This window comes from Bufo gargarizans, chromosome 7, assembly GCF_014858855.1.
Source record: "Bufo gargarizans isolate SCDJY-AF-19 chromosome 7, ASM1485885v1, whole genome shotgun sequence".
Taxonomy (NCBI): domain Eukaryota; kingdom Metazoa; phylum Chordata; class Amphibia; order Anura; family Bufonidae; genus Bufo; species Bufo gargarizans.
The window spans coordinates 75915216-75938168 of NC_058086.1; the positions used below are offsets into that span (position 1 = coordinate 75915216).

The 22953-nt window shown below is 45.0% G+C and overlaps 1 protein-coding gene across 2 annotated transcripts in view; it reads right to left on the reverse strand.

Annotated features, from left to right (window-relative positions):
• Positions 1-22953, reverse strand: part of MYH9 (myosin heavy chain 9) — a 304187-nt gene that overhangs the window by 55215 nt on the left and 226019 nt on the right. For both annotated transcript variants that reach the window (XM_044302210.1, XM_044302209.1), the window contains 2 exons: positions 10472-10684; positions 10250-10394 (listed from right to left, as the gene is read on the reverse strand). In XM_044302210.1, the coding sequence (XP_044158145.1) occupies positions 10250-10394; positions 10472-10684 (358 nt within the window). The remainder of the gene's footprint in view (positions 1-10249; positions 10395-10471; positions 10685-22953) is intronic.

Below are 22953 nucleotides of genomic sequence, written 5' to 3' on the forward strand. Positions count from 1 at the left end.
ATTGACTGTTGTCCTTGTAAACTGCACACATGGACTACGCCAGATTCTCAGATTGTTTTTATATTATGTACTGTAGATAGGATATTCAAAGTGTTTACAATTTTACATTGGAGGAACATTTTTCTGAATTACATTTTGTGCAGACTGGTGAATCACTGCCCATCGTTGCTTGATACCAAGCCATGCGACTTAGTTGCAGGTTGCGCCTACAGCGTCAGCCTTTTTCCCTTTTTAAAATCTGATATGTTCTACTGTGAATAAAACCTGGTCTGCGATTGCAAATCATTGAATTGTTTTTATTTACTGTATTTTTCGCCCTATAAGATGCAATCCTCCCCCTGTGTCTTATGGGGTGAATACTAATTAGCACTTCCATTATGGAAGTGCTCATTAGTACCGGAGGACCGGTAAGCCGTGAAGGCCCTGTACTCACCGCTTCCTGATCCTCAACTGTCGGCTGTGCTATGCGCGTTGTGTCACAGCACAGCCGCGGCATGAACACAGAGCACACTGCAGGTGAGGAGTGACTGCCTCTGGAGCAGGAGAGGTAGGTTTTTTTTTTTTTATGTGCTCTGTGGCATAGGGGCTCATATGAGGGCTAATGAAATATTTTTTTTATAGTCCTGCTAAAACCTAGGTGCGTCTTATGGGCCGATGCGTCCTATATGGCGAAAAATACAGTATATATTTTACACAGCATCCAAAACTTTTTTTTTTTATGGGGCTTGTACAGAAAGTTTATCCCAAAACTACCATCAAAAACTTTCTGCACAATTAATCCCTTAGAGACCAGGCCCATTTTCATTTTTACTCCCCAAATTCCAATAGCCATAACTTTATTTTCACATAGCCAGATGAGTGCTTATTTTTTGTGGGATAGCATGTATTCTTCTTTCTGGGATGTAACTGAAAAACCAAAAATTCCACCACAGTTTTTTGGTTTTGACATCACAGCGTTCACTGGATGCTAAAAATGACATGATGTCCTCATTATGCAGCTCAAATGATAAACTTGTATAGTTTGTTTTACTACTTGCACAAAAATAAAAACCATTGGGGAAAAAATTAATAAAAAATCTATTTTCTTTGCATCACCATTTTCTGACAGCCATAACTTGTATTTGGTCTACAGAGCTGTATGAGGGCTTGTTTTTTTGCATAACAGCTTCAGCAGGCCGCAGGCTGTTATGGTAACCGATCAAAAGCCTGCGATTCCATTGAACGGAAGACAGATGGAGCTGTATCCCTCTGCCTCACCACAAAGATGCCACAATTGCTGTTGATTGCAGCATCTGTGGGATTAAATGACAGGGTCCAGGGTGATAACCATTCCTCATCAGTGCATTATACAACACATACCACATATGGAGCAGGATCTCCTTAAGGGCCCTTTCACACTTGCACTGTCTGTATCCGGCATAGAGTTCCGTCGTCAGGAATCTATGCCGGAAGAATCCTGATCAGGATTATCCTAATGCATTCTGAATGGAGAGAAATCGGTTCAGGATGCATCAGGATGTCTTCAGTTCCGGAACGGAACGTTTTTTGGCCGGAGAAAATACAGCAGCATGCTGCGCTTTTTGCTCCGGCCAAAAACCTGAACACTTGCCGCAAGGCCGGATCCGGAATTAATGCCCATTGAAAGGCATTGATCCGGATGCGGCCTTAAGCTAAACGTCGTTTCGCGCATTGCCGGACCCGACGTTTAGCTTTTTCTGAATGGTTACCATGGCTACAAGGATGCTAAAGTCCTGGCAGCCATGGTAAAGTGTAGCGGGGAGCAGCATACTTACCATCCGTGCGGCTCCCGGGGCGCTCCAGAGTGACATCATGGCGCCCCAAGCGCATGGATCACGTGATCACATGGAACACGTCATCCATGCGCACGGGGCGCTCTGACGTCATTCTGGATCGCCCCAGGAGCCACACGGACTAAGTATACCGCTCCCCCACTCCTACTACGGCAACCAGGACTTTAATAGTGTCCTGGGTGCCATAGTAACATTGAATGCATTTTGAAGACGGATCCGTCTTCAAATGCTTTCAGTTCACTTGCGTTTTTCCGGATCTGGCGTGTAATTCCGGCAAGTGGAGTACACGCCGGATCCGGACAACGCAACTGTGAAAGGGCCCTAAGCAGCGCACTCCTTACAATGTATACATGTACGGCATTATGCATTAAGGGGTTAAACGCACAGCATAAGGGCAGAGTGAGCAGTTAGCACCCTTAGCCTAGAGCAGGCATGTCCAAACTGCGGCCCTCCAGCTGTTGCAAAACTACAACTCCCAGCATGCCTGGGTAGCTTACAGCTATTAGGGCATGCTGGGAGTTGTAGTTTTGCAACAGCTGGAGGGTCGCAGTTTGGACATGCCTGGCCTAGAGTATGCACAAACTAGGTACAAGTACTACAGGTTGAGAACTTCAGCTTGTAGAGAATATATTAACCAGAAGTTTTTATAGTGGTTTGGGGACCAATATTTATTGCTGTTTAACCCCTTCCCAACATAAATGACAATCCATCAGATGCTATGGCGAATTGGGACCCCTGCATCTGAGTGGTCAAGTCCACTGCGGGATTCACACTCCGTGTGCAAGTGTGATTCTCCGTTCTGGACTTGCAGGAGGGCACAGCATTATATCGATTTAGAATATGTGCCTCTGCGCCCCTAACTTCAACAGAATCAGAGACAAAGCAGTCACTGTTTCTGTAGCAGTAAGGTCAAGCAGAGGCACATAGCATTATAAATCATGATAATGCCCTGTGCTCCTGCAAGTCCAGAACAGAGAATCACGCTTACACATGGAGTGCGATTCCCGCAATGGACTTGCTCAGGTCAAACAGCCCTTAAAGTAAGGATTGAAAAAAAAAAAAAAAAAAGAATGCGATATAGCTGTAATTTTACCACATAGGTAACACTAAAAATGAAACCCATAAAACAATGGCCGAATTGCCTTTTTTTCCCCACCCCAATTTTGGCTCCTGGAAGGCAGAGTTAAAAAAAAAAAAAAAAAAAAAAAAAAACGGGGGGGGGGTTAAGTTATGCCAGGATGGCTTGGCAAAGGCAGATTGCCTTTTAAATGCAGTGGGCCACCACCAGTGTGTTACGCTCTCTTTAAAGGGGTTGCCCAAGATAAGAAAAACATTGTTGCCTTCTTCCAAAGACTGCAGCACCCATCAACAGGCAATGTCTGGTGTTGTAGCTGAGCTCCACTGTAGTGAATGAGGCAGAGTTGCACAACCACACAGCCTGTGGACAGAGATGGTGCATTTTTTGTTAGAGTACTTTCACACTTTTGTGAAGATCCGGCAGGCAGTTCCATCGCCGGAACTGCCTGCCTGACCCGGAAGTTCGTGTGCAAATGGATAGCATTTGTAGACGGATCCGGATTTGTCTAACAAATGCATTGAAACACCAGATCAGTCTCTCCGGTGTCATCTGTTTTGCCGGAGATCTGCCAGATCTGGCATTAATGCATTTCAATGGAAAAGAATGCCTGATCCGGCATGTGTTCTGGAATTCTGATTGGAGAAAATGAGATTTTTGTGAACTCGCCTGTAAAATCTTTTTCTCACTTGATTCATTGGGGGACACAGTACCGTGGGTATAGCTTGCTGCTGCCACTAGGAGGCGACAATAGGCTGAAAACCGTTAGCTCATCCCCTGCAGGCTATACCCCCTCCAGCCTGGAGAGAGCATTTCAGGTTGTGCTCCAGCAGTAGGAGAGACCAAATTAAAGTAAAAATCAACAGAAAACTGTACACTGTCATGAGACCGAACCAAACAGGAATCCCACTTGCCTCACAACAATATGTTGGTGGGTGCTGTGTCTCCCAATAAATCAAGCGAGAAAAAGATTTTACAGATAAGTTCACAAAAATCTCATTTTCTCGCTCATATCATTGGGGGACACAGGGCCATGGGACGTCCTAAAGCAGTCCCCGGGGAGGGAAACAAAATTCTCCCAAACCCACTCTCTATGGAAGTCACTGAACTGCAGCCTGCAGTACCCTGCGGCAAAGAAAAGCATCCGCCGAAGCCAATTAATGCACCCGGTAAAGTTTAGTATAGGTGTGTAGAGAGGACCAAGTCGCTGCTTTATACAACTGAGACACAGAAGCATGGTGGAGGTGTGCCCAGAAGCCCCGACCGCTCTGGTAGAGTCAGCCGTGATCACAGGTGGAGGAACCTTGTCCCTGGAACGATAGGCCTCAGCAATGGCCGAGTGAATCCATCAAGCAATAGTTACCTTTGAAGCCGCCAAACCTCTACCAGGGCCTTCCGAGATAACAAAACAGAGCGTCAGTGCGTCTAAAGGGGGCCACCACCGACGATATATCGTACTACATCCAGACGATTGAGACCTCCCGCGGATGAGAAGGCTGAGGGCAAAACAATGTCCTCATTCACGTGAAAGGCAGAAACAACCTTTGGTAATAAAGATGGCACAGGACGACCACGTTATCTTGGTGAAACACCAAAAAGGGTTCCTTGTAGGAGAGAGCTGCCAGTTCCGAAACCCGTCGAATAAAGGTAATGGCCACTTTCCAGGAAAGTAGACGGACGGAAACTTCACTCGGAGGTTCGAACAACGCTGTCTGGAGTGCACCGAGAACCAGGTTCAGGTCCCAAGAATGTAATGGGGAACGATATGGGAGAATGGTGTGAGCTACTCCTTGCAAGAAAGTATTAATCGGACCTAGGACGGCTAGAGTACGTTGGAAAAAAAAAAAAAATGGACAGGACAGAGACCAGCCCTTTGAGGGAACCGAGAGCCATGCCCAGGTCCAATCCTGACTGAAGGAACGCTAGAACCGTTGGAAGGGAAAAACGCCTGGGAGGAAGAGCTCGTTCCTCACAGAAACGCAAGAAGGATTTCCAGGTCCGGTAGTAAATCTGAGAAGAGGAAGGTTTCCTGGCCCTAATCATGGTTCGAATGACTGCATCAGAAAAACCTCTGCGTTTCAACAGAAAGGTTTCAACAGCTACGCCGTTAAAACGTAGCGTATCTAAACTCTGATGGAAAACTGGACCCTGGGCGAGTAGATCGGTTCTGATTGGCATGGAGCATCTCCTAGCAGAAGAATGAGTTCTGAGTACCAAGCTAGTCGAGGCCAGTCTGGGGCGAACAGGATTGTCTTGATGCCTTCCTTCCTGATTCTGCGTAGGATCAGAGGTAGAAGTGGTAACGGTGGGAACACGTAAAGAAATGCAAAACTGTCCCAAAGCGCCACAAGAGCGTCCACGCCGAGTGCCGTTAGATCCCTTGCGCGAGAGAGGAGGCACGGGAGCTTGTGATTGAACCTGGACGCCATCAAGTCCACTTCCGGACGTCCCCACCCGAGACAGATGGCCTCGAACACCTCCGGATGGAGGGACTACTCCCCCACGGATGGAGGGACTACTCCCCCGGGTCCACTGTTGACCGGCTGAGAAAGTCTGCTGTCCAGTTGTCCACTCCCGGGATGAAGACTGCTGAAATCGGAATACGGGACTCCGCCCACTGCAAAATTTTGACAGACTCCTGCATCACCGGAAGGCTGCAAGTCCCTCCTTGGTGGTTGATGTAGGCCACAGCTGAGGCATTGTCCGACTGCACCCAGATTGGACGACCCTACAGAAGTGGAGTCCAATGGACAAGAGAGATAAATGGCCCGCAGTTCCAGTATGTTGATGGGAAGTTTGGACTGCGATGGAGACCAAACACCCTGGACCGTCCGTGTGGCGAGAACTCCACCCCAACCGCGAAGGCTGGCATCTGTTATAATGATTGTCCATATCACTGCAAGGATTTCCCTGCCAACAGGTGTGCAGACTTTCCACCAACCGAGGGCTGCAAGTGTTTGAAGAGACAGCCGGATCCGGCGATGCGGAGAATCCGGGGAATTGTCCCAAGATGACAAGATGGCTCGTTCAAAACCCCTTGTGTGAAACTGAGCGAAGGGAATGACTTCGAAGGAGGCCACCATCATGCCCAGCACCCGCATGCAATTGCGGATAGACGGCGTTGGAGTAATATGCGCATAGATCTCTGAATGTCCACGCTCTTGTCCAATGGCAGGTGTACCACGGCTGCACTGAGTCTAGTATCACGCCCAGAAACCTGATTTGTGTGGTGGGAGATAAGCAGGATTTCCACCAATTGACTATCCACCCGAAGCATGACAGGGTGCTCAAAATGATCTTAAGACTCTTCGCATTGGGAGACCATAGATGCTTTGATCAAGATATCGTCTAGATATGGGAGGAGGGGGGCAAGCAATTTTGTGAACACCCTCAGAGCTGTCGCTAGGCCGAATGGCAGGGCGACGAACTGGTAGTGAGATGAATGAATGGCAAGACGAAGAAAACGTTGATGAGCGGGTGTGATGGGAACGTGTAAGTAGGCATCTTGGATGTCTATCGATGCCATGAGTTCCTCCTGTACCAAAGAGGCAATCACGGAGCGGAGTGACTCCATTTTGAACCGTTGAATGCAGAGGAAGTGATTCACTATCTTGAGGTCCAGCACTGGACGAACATCGCCTTCCTTTTTGGGTACTACGAAAAGGTTTGAATAGAAACCCGAAAGTCTTTCGTGCAAGGGGACCGGAATTATCACGCCCCGTATGAGAAGGGACTGGACTGCTTGGGAGAAAGCAGCTGTCCGACCTGGATCCTTGGGCAACTGGGAGAGGAAAAAACGGTTGGGTGGGATAGATTTGAATTCTATCTTGTATCCTGATGTCACTACCTCTCATGCCCAAGCGTCCGATATATGAGTTCGCCACATTTCCTGAAAAAGAAGCACCTTCATGCTGAGGGCTGTTTCCCGGGAGTAGAACGAGGCTGTTGCGCTCGCGGATGCCATGCTGGCTGGGGTTTGAAGGATAGGCCTTTTCGCTGGTTCCGATTGGGTGGCCTAGATGCAGGTGGGGCCGCCGGACAAGTGCCCGCAAACAAGTCCGAAAGGACTGATAACGGGAAGATGTGACCCTAGGACGAAAGGAACGTTTCGCCTTCGGTTGCGGTAAATGGGTGCCCCCCCCCCCCCCTTTCGAAATATCATCTAGCCGGGTACCAAAGAGTCGAGACCGGGCAAAGGGAAGTCTTGAAAGAACGTTTGAAGGATGAATCCGCCGACCAGACTTTAAGCCACAATTCTCGGCAGATAGAAACCGCGAGAGCCGAGGAACGGGCGACCATCGCAGAGGTACCTTCCTGCCTGCGAAATTTGTACCGCCAAGGACTGGAGTTACACCGGGGGAAGATTGATCGCAAGGTCTTTGTTCAAACGGAGGGCCCACTCTGAAACCGCCTTTGCTACCCATGCCGATCGGGCGTAAGGCTGAACCACTGGCTGCAAAGACAGACTTCGATAGCGAGTCAATGCGCCGATCTACCGGGTCCTGGAGAGAGGAACCATCCGCCACCGGAATAGTCGTGTTCTTTTCAAGGCGAGCGACCGGTGGGTCTACCTTCGGAGGTGAGACCCATTTTTCCACACAATCAGTTGGAAAGGGGTAGAGCAAGTCTAACCGCTTTAGGACAATGAAGCGCAAACCTGGCTAATCCCAAGCCTTTGCGACAACGGAAAAGTCGTTTTATACAGGGAAGGACTTAGGGGTCCGCTTTGTACGCAAAAACGACACTCTGGTGGCGAGGAGTTCCTCCTGAACTTGGAAAGTGTCCTGGATAGCTGAAATCAGACTACCATAGACGCAATCTGGGAAGTCTGCTCCAGGTCCATCTCTGTATCTGAATCCGCAATCTCAATCTGATAGTGCGTTGCCTAAAATGGAGGACGTCTGATCGGGAACCGGGAGGGGATGCAGAGGCGTCAAGAGGAATGACGACCTGATCTGGGATGCTTGCTAGCAAGCCTGCTCCTAGTTTGTGCGCCTTGCGAAGGTGAGGGCTGCACTGTGGGTGATCTCTCTACCAAACGACCCAGCAATGAAAGGGTAGAATGGGAGACTTTGGAGAGGTCTTCTACTGCCCGGGACAGGGACCTTGCCCAGTCAGGTTCTCCACAGCCAGAGGGGTCTTGAACTCCTGTGGGTTGTGACAATATGGATGGATGGCTCTGTGGGGCCGCCTGACATGCAGAGCATAGTGAGAGTGACTGGCCACGAGGGAATTTAACAGAACATGAAGTGCAGGCATAATAAGTGGCCCTGCACGGTGCCTGGGTCTGAAATTGTGTGGCTTCTCTATGCTGGAGGGGGTAGCGATCTACCATTAGAAGTCCCAGGTCCTGTGTCCTTGTGACAAAGGGAGCACTGGAGAGGTCTTCCGGGGTGGTAATATAGGCTCCGCCCCTGCACAGGGAAATAGGCCCCATCCTCGCGCATGGGGAGAATAGGCCCCACCCGCCCACACGGGTCGTGTGAGGAAATTGCCGTAAAGAAGCCACGCCCCCTGCTCCCATGCTAGGAGCCACCACGAGACTGGATGGGGTTAATATAGCGCCAGAGATGTTGCCTCAGGAGATGCCTGGAGACTTAAGTGGAGTGGGGAGGAAGAGCGCTGAAGAGGGAGAGATCGGACCGCTCTCCTTGTAGTAGCAGAGCCACTGCAGCCGCTATGCTGCCGACATTAACCCCCGCAGTGCCGTACTGCCGCCGCTGAGGAACTGAGGACACAGGTAGGGAGATCGCTACCCAGCAGACAGGGGTGAGGAGCTAAGGGAGGGAGAGAGGGGAGTAATACTCACCTGTCTTCTGTGGACTTCGCCCATAGATGTTGTCCCAGCAGGGCCACCTAACGACCGCTGGCAGAGGCATCAGGGGTCCGGGCAGGATAGGGCTGGTGAGTAGGTGGCCCTATTCCTTGTGGGAAGCAGGGAAGAGAGGCTGGGGGGGGAAGGAGGCGGTGGGACAACTGACACCAGCTAGCCTCCCAGGGCCTGCCATGCGAATCTGTGCCCCATGAACCTAATAAAATAAAAAATTAAAATAAAATTTCCAAAAGAGCCACCCTGACCAGGGAGGTCTGCCTCCTACGATACTAAGGTAAAAACTGAAATGCTCTCTCCAGGCTGGAGACGGTAAAGCCTGCAGGGGAGGAGCTAACAGTTTTCAGCCTAGTGTCGCCTCCTAGTGGCAGCAGCAAGCTATACCCACGGTCATGTGTCCCCCAATGATGTGAGCGAGAAAATACTGCAGCATGCTGCGGTATTTTCTCTGGCCAAATACCGTAAGAGTCACTGAACTCAAGACATCCTGAGGCATACTGAACTGATTTCTCTCCGTTCAGAATGCATTAGGATAAAACTGATCTGTTTTTTTCTGGTATTGAGCCCCTGTGACTGAACTAAAGACCAGAAAACTAACACTAATGTGACAGTACCCTTAGAAATCAGTCATGTTGTCCTCATTCTAGATAACCACACAACCTTTATCACATATTGTAGGCAGCCAGCTCGCCCTTCTGTGCTATAGGCCGTTGTTGGGGTGGAATGACAATACCAGTGTGATACAGAGTACATTTCTCATTGGAAGGAATTCCAATACCAGCGCATTGTACATGAATACTTAGTAAAGGCTTTTAGTTTGAGAAATTCACATTCAAACTGGTGGCTCAGCTGGTAAGGTTTGTCTCCCATACAGAAGGTCCTGGGTTTGAGACCTGGCAGTGACAATTTGGATAAAATGGGAATAGGTGGTTTTGAAATACACAGTTTTATTCTCAAAAACTATTATAATGTGGAATACTTTAGTTATATGGGAGAATTACATTTTAACACTTTCCCAACAACAATCATACACGTACACACGTGGAAGTCAGGACTTTAAACATGGGGCCCGCTCAGCTCCTTTCTCCATATTAAAAACAAAAATATAGAATAAAAATAAATATTTGTCGTGTACAAAATGCCTGTACGATTAAAATATACGTATTTATCCCGTATAGTGAATGTAATATATATATTTAAAAAATCGTAGCGGAGTCAGTAATTTCATCGGCCCAAAAAATAAAATAAAAAATTTACTAAAAAGTCATCAAAAAAACACATTCCAAAATAGTATCAAAAGCTAGATTGTCCCCACAAAAACCCCACCTACTTTGCTTAGCTACACCTACTATTTTGGCTCTGCCTACAACATGGGGCCACCTCTACTTTCCCCCCCATGGGCACCGAGTTCCTAATCAGTGTTTAAGTAAAAACTAACACTGAACACACAATGAAAGCCCAAAATTTAAGAAAAAATAATGTTAACCCATATAGCAATACAGTTCAAAGTACACTGAACTAGCTTTCTCTCACCCGTTTGGTTTGCTCTAGCTGCTCAGAAAGTTCTTCTACCGATTGAGCATGCTTCTGTCTAAGCTCCTGGATTTGGGCTTCATGAATTCGAGCTTCCTCTTCCAAGCTTTTCTTTAATTGGGTCACCTCATGTTCACGTTTTGTTCTGAGAATTATAATAATGCATTAGTGTTTTTTTTTTTTTTAAATAGACTCAGAAAACATTGCAATATGCAGTCATACCGGAGCTCTTGTTGGGCTGCTGTGGAGTCCAGTGTATCTTCTAGTTCCGTCTTAAGAGCCTCAAGTTCTTCTCCCAAATCCCTCTTCTGTTTTTCAGCCTTGCTGCGAGCAGCTCTTTCAGATTCCAGGTCTTCCTGTAGTTCACTTATCTGTGCTTCAAGCTCTCTAATTTTCTTAAGAGCTATATTCTTCTGAGCAGACTCTTCCTCTACTCTAGAAATTGAGCAGCATAAGGCAAGTTACCATAACAAAGTACCATCAGTATAAAAAAAAAAAAAAAAAAAATCCTATAAAGCTCCCTTAATAAAAATAAAGTTGACTGAGGTTATTGCCCCTACTGAACACAAACTTCCTTCCAATAGTGGAGACTGGCCACTACTGTACACAAAACTAGAACAACCTCAAACAGTTACCCAGCCAAAAGGGTATATTCACATATGGCAGATTTGTTTTTCGAACAGAAAATCAAAAGTATTCAGAAGGGAGTGTGCAGAAATCCACGAGCCTGCAATACAATGAATGGAAATTATTTACAGGGATGCCTAGCCTGCAGGCCTTAAGCTGTTGCAAAACTACAACTCCCCATATGCTTTTTTTTTCCAACTTTTTATTTAATAACTATTAGCCTCCTTAGGGGCTAGAACCCGTGTCATATTCACCCTAATAGAGCTCCATTAGGGTGAATAGGACTTTCCCTTCTGCTGTGTGCACTATGCACAGGGCAGCAGGCAGAGTAGTTTCCCTTGGCGGCCAGGGCTCCAGTAGCATCCTGGCTGCCATAGTAACCGATCTGAGCCCCGCGATTACACTGCTGGGGCTCCAATCAGAAGCGGCCACTGCACCACCAATGGGTGAGGAAGGGGGACCCTGGGGCCACTGCCACCAATGATTAAATCGTGTGGAGGGGGGCCCCGCAATTAATATAATACTTAGAGGGGGAGTAGAAGGGAGGTGCTGTGGCCACTGCTCCACCAATAAATATAGTTATGCCTGAATACAAACAGCCTACTTTTTAAGGACCAGTTCAGGTCTGAAGTCACTTTGTAAGGCTTACATCATAGAAACCACCCAAAAATAACCCCATTTTAGAAACTACACCCCTCAATGTATTCAAAATAGATTTCATGTTAAATGTTAACTCTTTAGGTGCTCTACAAGAATTAATGGAGATGAAATTTCCGAATTTCACTTTTTTTTGGCAGATTTTCCATTTTAACTACCTCAGGACCGCCGTACGCAGGAATGCATCCTGCCGGCGGCCCTGCTCTTCTGGGTGGACGCATATACGCGTCCTCCCGCGAGAGCCGAGATTTCCAGTGAACGCGCGCACGCTCACAGGAACGGAATGTAAGAGTGGACCTCCAGCCTGCCAGCGGCGATCGTTCGCTGGCAGGCTGGAGATGTGATTTTTTTTTAACCCCTAACAGGTATATTAGACGCTGTTTTGATAACGGCGTCTAATATACCTGCTACCTGGTCCTCTGGTGGTCGCTTTTGTTTGGATCGACCACCAGAGGACTCAGGCAGCTCACTAAAGTAGCACCAAACACCACTACACTACCCCCCCCCCCCCCCCCCGTCACTTATTAACCCTTTATGAACCACTGATCACCCCATATAGACTCCCTGATCAACCCCCCCTGTCATTGATCACCCCCCCTGTCATTGATCACCCCCCGTAAGGCTCCATTCAGACATTTTTTTTGGCCAAAGTTAGCGGAAATATATATATTTTTTTGTTTGTTTTTTCTTACTAAGTCTCATATTCCACTAACTTGTGTCAAAAAATAAAATCTCACATGAACTCACCATACCCCTCACGGAATCCAAATGCATAAACATTTTTAGACATTTATATTCCAGACTTCTCACTCTTTAGGGCCCCTAAAAAGCCAGGGCACTGACACTTTTTTGCAGCCTAGATGCGCAAAGGGGCCCAAATTCCTTTTAGGAGGGCATTTTTAGACATTTGGATCCCAGACTTCTTCTCACACTTTCGGGCCTCTAAAAAGCCAGGGCAGTATAAATACCCCACATGTGACCCCATTTCGGAAAGAAGACACCCCAAGGTATTCCGTGAGGGGCATATTGAGTCCATGAAAGATTTACATTTTTGTCCTAAGTTAGCGGAAAGTGAGACTTTTTTAGAAGGAAAAAAAAAAATAAAAAAAATAAAAATAAAAAATTTCCGCTAACTTATGCAAAAAAAATAAAAATAAAATTCTATGAACTCGCCAGGCCCCTCATTGAATACCTTGGGGTGTCTTCTTTTCAAAGTGGGGTCACATGTGGGGTATTTATACTGCCCTGGCTTTTTAGAGGCCCGAAAGTGTGAGAAGAAGTCTGGGATCCAAATGTCTAAAAATGCCCTCCTAAAAGGAATTTGGGCCCTTTTGCGCATCTAGGCTGCAAAAAAGTGTCACATGTGGTATCGCCGTACTCAGGAGAAGTTGGGCAATGTGTTTTGGGGTGTCATTTTACATATACCCATGCTGGGTGAGAAAAAAATTTTGCCAAGATATTTCTCTCACCCAGCATGGGTATATGTAAAATGACACCCCAAAACACATTCCCCAACTTCTTTTTTTTTTTCTTTTTTCCTTACAAAGTCTCATATTCCACTAACTTGCGACAAAAAATAAAAAATTCTAGGAACTCGCCATGCCCCTCACGGAATACCTTGGGGTGTCTTCTTTCCAAAATTGGGTCACTTGTGGCGTAGATATACTGCCCTGGCAATTTAGGGGACCGAATGTGTGAGAAGTACTTTGCAATCAAAATGTGTAAAAAATGGCCTGCAAAATCCAAAAGGTGCACTTTGGAATATGTGCCCCTTTGCCCACCTTGGCTGCAAAAAAGTGTCACACATCTGGTATCGCCGTACTCAGGAGAAGTTGGGGAATGTGTTTTGGGGTGTCATTTTACATATACCCATGCTGGGTGAGAAAAATATCTTGGTCAAATGCCAATTTTGTATAAAAAAAAAGTTCTTTTGCCAAAATATTACTCTCACCCAGCATGGGTATATGTAAAATGACACCCCAAAACACGTTTCCCAACTTCTCCTGAGTACGGCGATACCAGATGTGTGACACTTTTTTGCAGCCTAGGTGGGCAAAGGGGCACATATTCCAAAGTGCACCTTTCGGATTTCGCAGGCCATTTTTTACACATTTTGATTGCAAAGTACTTCTCACACATTTGGGCCCCTAAATTGCCAGGGCAGTATAACTACCACACAAGTGACCCCATTTTGGAAAGAAGACACCCCAAGGTATTCCGTGAGGGGCATGGCGAGTTCCTAGAATTTTTCTTATTTTTGTCACAAGTTAGTGGAATATGAGACTTTGTAAGAAATTATTTTTTTTTAAATAAAATCATCATTTTCCGCTAACTTGTGACAAAGAATAAAAAGTTCTATGAACTCACTATGCCCATCAGCGAATACCTTAGGGTGTCTACTTTCCGAAATGGGGTCATTTGTGGGGTTTTTCTACTGTCTGGGCATTGTAGAACCTCAGGAAACATGAAAGGTGCTCAGAAAGTCAGAGCTGCTTCAAAAAGCGGAAATTCACATTTTTGTACCATAGTTTGTAAACGCTATAACTTTTACCCAAACCATTTTTTTTTTTGGCCAAACATTTTTTCTTTCATCAAAGACATGTAGAACAATAAATTTAGCGAAAAATTTATATATGGATGTCGTTTTTTTGCAAAATTTTACTGCAGAAAGTGAAAAGTCATTTTTTTTGCAAAAAAATCGTTAAATTTCGATTAATAACAAAAAAAGTAAAAATGTCAGCAGCAACGAAATACCACCAAATGAAAGCTCTATTAGTGAGAAGAAAAGGAGGTAAAATTCATTTGGGTGGTAAGTTGCATGACCGAGCGATAAACGGTGAAAGTAGTGTAGTGCAGAAGTGTAAAAAGTGGCCTGGTCATGAAGGGGGTTTTAGCTAGCGGGGCTGAAGTGGTTAAAGGGATTCTGTCACCAAGTTTTGGGATAGAGCTGCGGACATTCACGGCTAGATCGCCGCTAGCATGTCAGCAATATATCTGTCTTATAGGGCTGTGTGATTTTACTTTCTATAAAAAAGGATTTTTATAGATATGTAAACGGGTCTTGTATCTGTCCAAGGGGCTGTACTAACCTTCCTGGAGCCCAGCACCGCCTATGTCCTCCGAATCTCCTCCTTTCATCAACTATAGATTGCCGTGAGCTTGCACATGCGCAGTGCCGGTATAGTGTTCCTTTCCCTGTGCTGGCATCAGCCTCAGGGAAAGAGCTTGCGCATGTGCGAGCTTGCGCATTGCGAGATTACGGCAATCTATAGTTGATGAAAGGAGGAGATTTGGAGGACATAGGCGGTGCTGGGCTCCTTCACAGGTGGACACATACAAGACTAATTTACATATCTAAAATCCTTTTTTAAAGAAATAAAAAACCAGACAGTCCTATAGGACATATATTTCGCAGACATGCTAGCGGCGATCTAGCCGTGCATGTTCTCGGCTCTATAGCCAAAAACTTGGTGACAGAATACCTTTAAATAATTTTTTTACCCCCGCTAACAAAGCAAAGGTTAACAGCCAAACAAAACTATTATATTGCCCCGATTCTGACGTTTACAGAAAACCATATTACTTACCGGTAATTTCCTTTTCATGAATCCTCTGACAGCATACCATGAGAGATGACCCGCCTCCAACTAGGTAGGGACAGGAAGTATAAAATAGACCCTCCTCCAGCATATCCTCAGTGTCTTCTGGAGCGACAGCCTAGAGAATCTATTCTTCCAATATAATGTATATGTATTTTTACACACACACACACGATTTACTTTTTATAACAGTTGTTTTAGTCAGGAAAATCCCTGCAGTCATTGAGGATTCATGAAAAGGAAATTACCGTTAAGTAATCTAGTTTTTCCCTTTCATCCTCCATGACGGCATACCATGAGATATATCAAAACCTAATAATCCAAGGGTGGTCCACGATTTTTATATCAAAGACTGAGCTTAGTGCTGATACATGCACCCTTAAAGGGTTGCATCCTAATACTGTATCAAAACCAGATTGTAGGAACCCCAATACCGACTGAATGGAAAAAATCTGGCAGGAATTTTTAGATTGAGAACACCAAGCACAAGATTTTTACCAAACTCTGGAATAAATCTTAGAGGTCACCACCTTTCTGCTAGCTGCCATTGTATTTATTATATCATCTGAATGACCTTTGGATTTTAAAGTTAACCTTTCAGATTCCAGGCAGCCAGGTGTCGTTTTTCTACCCGGGGGTGACAGATTGGACCTTGGGCTAGAAGGTTCTTTGTCCAGGGGAGGATCCATGGACTCCCTAATGACGGAGTTTTCAACAGAGGGAACCATGATTTTTTCGGCCATAGTGTGGCTATCCGTATTACATGAGCCCTTTCTTGCCTGATCTTCCCCAATACTCTGAGAATTAATGCTAGGGGAGGAAATGCATACGCTAGGCGAAAATCCCACTTTTGTGCTAGCGCATCTACCCCTATGTTTCCGTCAAATGGATTTAAAGAGAATAACTTCTCAAGCTTTGAATTTTGTGCTGTGGCGAAAAGGTCTACCTGCGGAATCCCCCACATTGAGGTTATATGGGAAAATACCTGTTTCTCCAGACTCCACTCTGTGGATTTTAGAGGAACCCGACTTAAGAAGTCTGCTTTTACATTTAAAAATCCCTTGAGATGTACCGCTGAAAGGAAATGTACGCGATTTTCTGCCCACGAAAATATTTTTTCCGCCAATTGGCCCAGACTCTCGCTCCTTGTTCCTCCCTGATGATTTAGGTAGGCTACTACTGTAGTATTGTCGGATCTTACTTGTATATCTTTCCCTATTGTCTCCTGAGACAGGGCTTTAAATGCTTCCCAAACCGCTTAGAGTTCTCTCTGGTTTGAGGATTGACTCTTCTGATCCATAGACCACCATCCTTGGCAGGTATGGAAGGAGCAGTAAGCTACCCATCCACACAGACTTGCGTCGGTGGTGATTGTCTGAATTTGATCGGGAAACCACTGGAGGGAGTTTACTCAAGGAGGAATTATCAGATCTAAAGGCCTCTTGCCTTCTGTTCCAACCTCTGAGTATCCACTGCTGCAAAGTGCGAGTGTGGAATTAGGCCCACTTCACTCCAGGGATGCACGATGTTAGGGAGCCCAACAGTCTCATGCTTTCCCTCTCAGAGAATCTTGATACTTATTATTTGATACTTTCTCAACTGGAAGAAACTTTTTGAAGTATGGAGTCTAGACATACTCCTAAAAAAAAAAATAAAAAAAAAAATAGTCTTTGTGAAGGGGAGAGTTTTGACTTTTTCCAGTTTACGATCCACCCTAATTGGGACAGGATCTGACAAGTTTTTGATATTTTTAACTCTAGATCCTTTTCTGAGTTCCCTACCAAAAGAAAGTCTAAGTAGGGGTTTAAGATATTTATTCTTCTTAGATGTGCAATGACCTCTGTCATCACCTTCGTAAACACTCGGCGCAGAGGTGATCCCGAAGGGGAGAACCTGAAACTGAAAGTGACAGTCTTTTCCCCAGAATTACTGCAAACCGCAGATACCTCTGGGCCTCTTTGCATATAGGTGCATGGTAATATGCGTCTCTTAGATCTATGGATGCTAAGAAATCGCCTTTTTTCAACAAGTTTATGGTTGACCTTAGGTTTTCAATCTTGAACCTTTCGTATCTTATGAATTTGTTCAATTTTTTCAGGTTTAGGATCAACCGGAACTTTGAGCTGGGTTTTTTCACCAAAAACACTGTTGAGTAGTAACCCTTCTCTTGTTGAGAATAGGGTACTGGAATAATGGCTCTTTGGGAGAAAAGATTTTGGACACGCTCCTCGAGAGATTCCTAAAGGAGGGATGTTCTTTGGATGGGTAATACCCTGAAAGAGTTTTCTGGGGGAAGAAAACTGAATGAAATATCTAGAGCTTCCGCTATGATGTTTAACACCCATGTATTCTGGGTGATACTTTCCCAGTTTTCTAGAAAAAAATATTAATAATTTAGCCTCCCCCCCCCCACTTGAATCTTTGTGTCATTGCTTAGAAGATTCCGTATTTTAGGGGGTGAACATGAAACCTCTGTTCCTTCCCATATTTTGATTTTTCCCTTTTGACCACTGTCCCTTCTGTTCTTTTAGACTGAAAAGGACCCCTTTTCTTTGCTTTAGAAAATGGAAATTTTCTTTTGTTTTTTTCCTTTGGAAAGGATTTTTTGTATCCGCTGCTTTCTCCAATATGGATTCCAAGTCCTGTTTAAACATTACATTGCCATGAAAAGGTAAATTACATAATTTTATTTTAGATGCAACATCCCCATTCCAGGATTTCAACCATAGGGCCCTCCTAGCTACTACTGCTAGACTAGAAGCTCTGGCAGCTAGCCTAACTGACTCCGCTGTTGCATCAGATAAGAAGTCTACCGCTTTTAATAAAAGGGGAAAGGAATCCTCTAGAGCAGCGGTCAGCAACCTTCGGCACTCCAGCTGTGGTGAAACTTCAACTCCCAGCATGGTTCATTTACTTCTATGGGAGTTCTGAAAACTGCTAGGCAAGTGTGCATGCTGGGAGTCGTAGTTTCACCACAGCTGGAGTGCCGAAGGTTGCTGATCCCTGCTCTAGAGTATCATAAGGTCTCCCTTCCTGAAGTAGGACTTCCAACTGCTGTAACCACTTTTTTTTTTTTTTTTTTTTTTTTTTTAGAGACCTTGAAACTGAAGTTGCAGCTAAATTGGGTTTAAATACAGCCATAGCATCTTCCCAGACTTTTTTTTTTAAGTGGAATCTACTTTCTTATCCATGGGATCTTTTAATGATCCCATATCTTCAAAGGGAAGCGAATTGGATCCTGTCGCTATGTCCGACATTTTGCTGCTCTGCATCCCTCTTTTTAATCTCTCCTTACCTTCAGACCTCAGATCAGTGGACGACCTCCGTCTTGATCTGTTGCGCTGAATTAAGCCCCGCCCCCTACGGCCGTCACAAAACCGTAAGTTCCCCGTGGATCGCATCGGCACTTCCGGTGATGTCATCACTAGGCGCCAGAGGAAGCGCTGTGATGAGGAGCGTCTTGCTGAGACCGGAGGAAGTAAGTGTCCAGTCAGCACATGGCCCCTCCAAGCCGGCACAAGGCAGGAGGTAAGGAGCAGGATACATACTTACACTTCCAGCACCAATACAACTCCAATATAGGAGGTTGGTGCTGCCTGCCCCCTCATGTGCAAAAAAAGGCATTCCCAGATTTCCCCCACCTCTGCCTGCCTACACAGAGGTGGACCCATAGCAAATGCCATGAGTGTTGACCCATGTCCCACCTGGAGGGACAGGAAGACACTGAGGATATGCTGGAGGAGGGTCTATTTTATACTTCCTGTCCCTACCTGGTTGGAAGCGGGTCATCTCTCATGGTATGCAGTCATGGAGGATGAAAGGGAAAACACCCCATATGTAGTCGTAAACTGCTGTACGGGCACACAGCAGGGCGCAGAAGGAAAGGAATGCCATATTTTTTTTTTTTAAGGGCAGATTTCACTGGGATAATTTTTACTTGCCATGTCACATTTTAAAGGGCTTCCGTCACCTCGTTTTAGCCCATAAAGCTGCGGACATGCACAGTTAGATCGCCGCTAGCATGTCCACAATATACTTGTCCCATAGCTCTGTGTGGTTTGTGTTTAAAATTTTTATAGCTATCTAAATGAGCCTGGTAAGGAGCCCAAGGGTCGCTACTAACCATTCTGGATCCCAGCCACTCCCCCCTGTGAAGGAGCCCAGCACTACCTGTGTCCTCCGAATCTCCTCCTTGCTCACAGTTAGATCACCGCAATCTCTCGATGCGCGAGCTCGTGCAGTGCCGGCATAGTGTTCCTTCCCTGTGCTGGCATCAGCCTCAGGGATGGAACTGTGCATGCGCGAGCTCGCACATCGCAAAATTACAGCGATCCAACTTTGTGAGCAAGGAGGAGATTCGGAGGATGCCGGCGGTGCTGGGCTCCTTCATAGGGGGCGTGGCTGGGCTCCAAGAAGATTAGTCCAGCCCCTTCGGCTTACCAGGCTCATTTACATATCTATAAAGTCATTTTTTTTTAACACAAAACCACACAGATATGGGACAAGTATATTGAGGACATTCTAGTGGCGATCTAGCCGTGCATGTCCGCAGTTCTATAGGCTAAAATGGGGTGACAGAATCCCTTGAAGACCCCCTGATGCACCCCTAGAGTAGAAACTACAAAAAAGTGACCCCATTTTGGAAACTACGGGATAAGGTGGCAGTTTTGTTGGTACTATTTTAGGACACAGATTCATTTTGGTTGCTCTATATTACACTTTGTAAGGCAAGGTAACAAAAATGTTTTGTTATTTACAATGTTCATCTGACAGGTTAGATCATTAGCCATTTTTATAGAGCAGGTTGTTACGGACGTGACCATAGCAAATATTGGTTGTTTCAGTTTTACATAAAGCATTTTTGAAAAAAAAAAATATTTTTGTGATTATATTCTGAAAGCCATATTTTTATGGCGACTGTCTTATGTAGGGGCTCATTTTTCAGTATGAGATGACTATTTGGTACAATTTTGGGTGGTATATGACCTTTTGATTGTTTGCTACTACACTTTTTGTGATGCAAGATGACAAAAAAAAAAAATTGCCTTTTTGACACTTCACGGTGTTCATCTGAGGGGTTAGGTCATGGGGTATTTTTTATAGAGTAGGTTACGGACGCAGCGATACCCAATATGTCTTTTTTTTACATTTAACACAAAAGCACTTTTGAAACAAAAATAAAAATCATGTTTTAGTGTCTCCATAGTTTATTTTTTGGGCGATTGTCCTATGTAGGGGCTCATTTTTTGCGGGAAAAGGCGACAGATTGGTACCATTTTGGGGGGCATAAGCCTTTTTTGATCGATTGGTGTTGCACTTTTATTGATGTAAGGTGACTTGACAGTTTTTATGGTGTATCGGACAGGGTGGATCATGTGATATATTTATAGAGCCAGTCGTTACGGATATGTGCGGTTTTGCTTTCGTTTCTATTTTTTATTATAAAAATAAGTAAAATTGTATTTGTCTAGTAACATAGTACATAATGTATGACACAGTCACACACATGTTGCATAGGAGACCCAGCCTGAGGCTGGATCTCCTCAGCACCCGTAGAATGCAGGTCCGGATGTCGTGCAAGGCATCGGGCAGCCTCTGCAAGGCATCGGGCTGCCTTCTGACAGAGTCCCCACCACAGCAGCGCGGGGACTCTGTGCACTCCTTCACCCACCGGAAACAACTTCTGTCGCGGTCAGCGTGGACCGCAGCATAGAAGGGGTTAATTCGCCGGCATCGCTGTAAACCGCAATGTCGGCAAATACAGCAGGGGCCTGGCTACCAGGTACTGCCAGACCCCTGCAATGATCGGGCACGCAGTGCTCACCTGATCAGCCCGCCGTGCATGTATGGCGGAATGCATTCTGGCATTCTAGCGTTTTGCGTTAAGGGGATAATACTGAAAAAAAGATAAATGTACTTTTTTTCACATCACCATATTCTTATCCCCAATTTTTTTATAGTTATGTCTATTGAGCCGAGTAGGAGCACCTTTTTTTAAGGACAATCTTTATTGATATAAAAAAAACAAAAAATAAAATAAAAAAATGTTATCACATTTAATTATTTTTTTGGGTGTAAGAAGCGATTATAGCTAGCCATGCCCATTTTCCCACCCATATTTCAAAACTGAATATTTTTGCACAAATCAAAAGCACCACTGAACCTTTTTGAAGCCAGAATTCTGGAGTGAATGCATGGTGAACCAGGGCCTGTGGCTTTAAGTGAAAAACACGTACACGCAATTGAAAAAAAATTATGAATTTATCCTCAGAAAATATAAACCATATTTTCCGCCCTATAAGACGCACCTTTGACACCCCATTGTCGGTGCATCTTATAGGCTGAATACTAATGAGTGCTGCCATTACAAAAGCGCTCATGAGGAGAGTAGAAGAGTGCAGCGATATTAACATTCCATAAGCTGACTATACTCTGCTCAGACGACTGGTCACAGCACAGAGCGGCAGTTTAAATGCTAGATCTCAGAAGTGGCAGCCGAAACAGGAGAGGAGAGCAGATTATTATTTTTTTCCTGGTGTGAGGTCCGATGCAAAATATTCTCCCCATCTCTAAAACCTAGGTGTGTATTTTAGAATTAAATATATAGTATGTAGGCACTGGAAATGAAGAATCATGTGCAAGTCTAAATAGGAATAAAAACAAACATGTAAAGTGTAGCTGCTATATTCAGTGCTCAGGGTTGTCCGTGAATAAATAACTTCACAGGAGCCTGCCTGCTCTATGGAAAGATTTATACTTGCCTGCAGCTCTCATCCTGCACACCACTCCTATGTGTCCATTTTCCGGTCTGCAGCTTGCTTACTTTCTCTCCTGCACAAGCATGCCCATCTGCTCTGCTGCAGCCAATGACTAGTGTCCACAAGAGATCTTCAATGAAGCCACTTATTGGCTGCAGTGAAGCAGATCATGTCCCTGCTGGAGACTAATAAAAGAAGCAGTGGACCAAAAAGAAGACACACGGGAGAAGGCATGCAGGACCAGATCAACGGGATAAGGCAACTACGATTTCTCAAATTGAGCTTTAGATCATTGACCCGAAGTCATTTAGTTCCAAAACTGTTAATGCCGTTTCCATACAGCATTAAAATGTATTGGCTACGTGTCGTGAAAGACTTCACCGAATTAGTCCAGTATTCCCATCTGCGTATTGAAAAACATTTTAAACTAGGAATTTGAATTAGGTGTTGGCACTGAAGCTGGGTTGCAGACCTCCGCTGATGCCCATTATAGTTAATGGGGACATTCCTAGATATGATCCTTCCTGACAATTGTGCTGTATAAGTGTATCACTGTGGATGGAACAATTTCAAAACACGATTTTCAGAGCGCGATAGTGACAAATAGTAAGGGAGTTATCCCCATTCAACAACATATGGGATAGGGTTCCAGGTTGTTACCTATATACTGGAGGCCTTGTGGCCTCCAGCATATAGGAAGTACAACAAAGCCTCAAGGAACGTCTAAATCCCCAACAAAAACAAAGTTAAACACAGATAGTCTTTAAAAGGTCTTTATATATTACCAATTTTGGTCTTACCGAGTCACTTTAGTATATTAGCCATCAGATGGACCCTTTGCTATATTATTGATTTTTTTTTCAATTAGTATTTGTAATCCAACTCATTTTTATTGCTTTATGCTTATAGGGCTCTAATGATCCACATTGTATATCGTATCGGCACTAGACTTCTACACGTTAGTCCATACTACGGTACTTGGATTTTATAATATACAGTGGGATGCAAAAGCTTGGGCAACCTTGTTAATAGTCATGATTTTCCTGTATAAATCGTTGGTTGT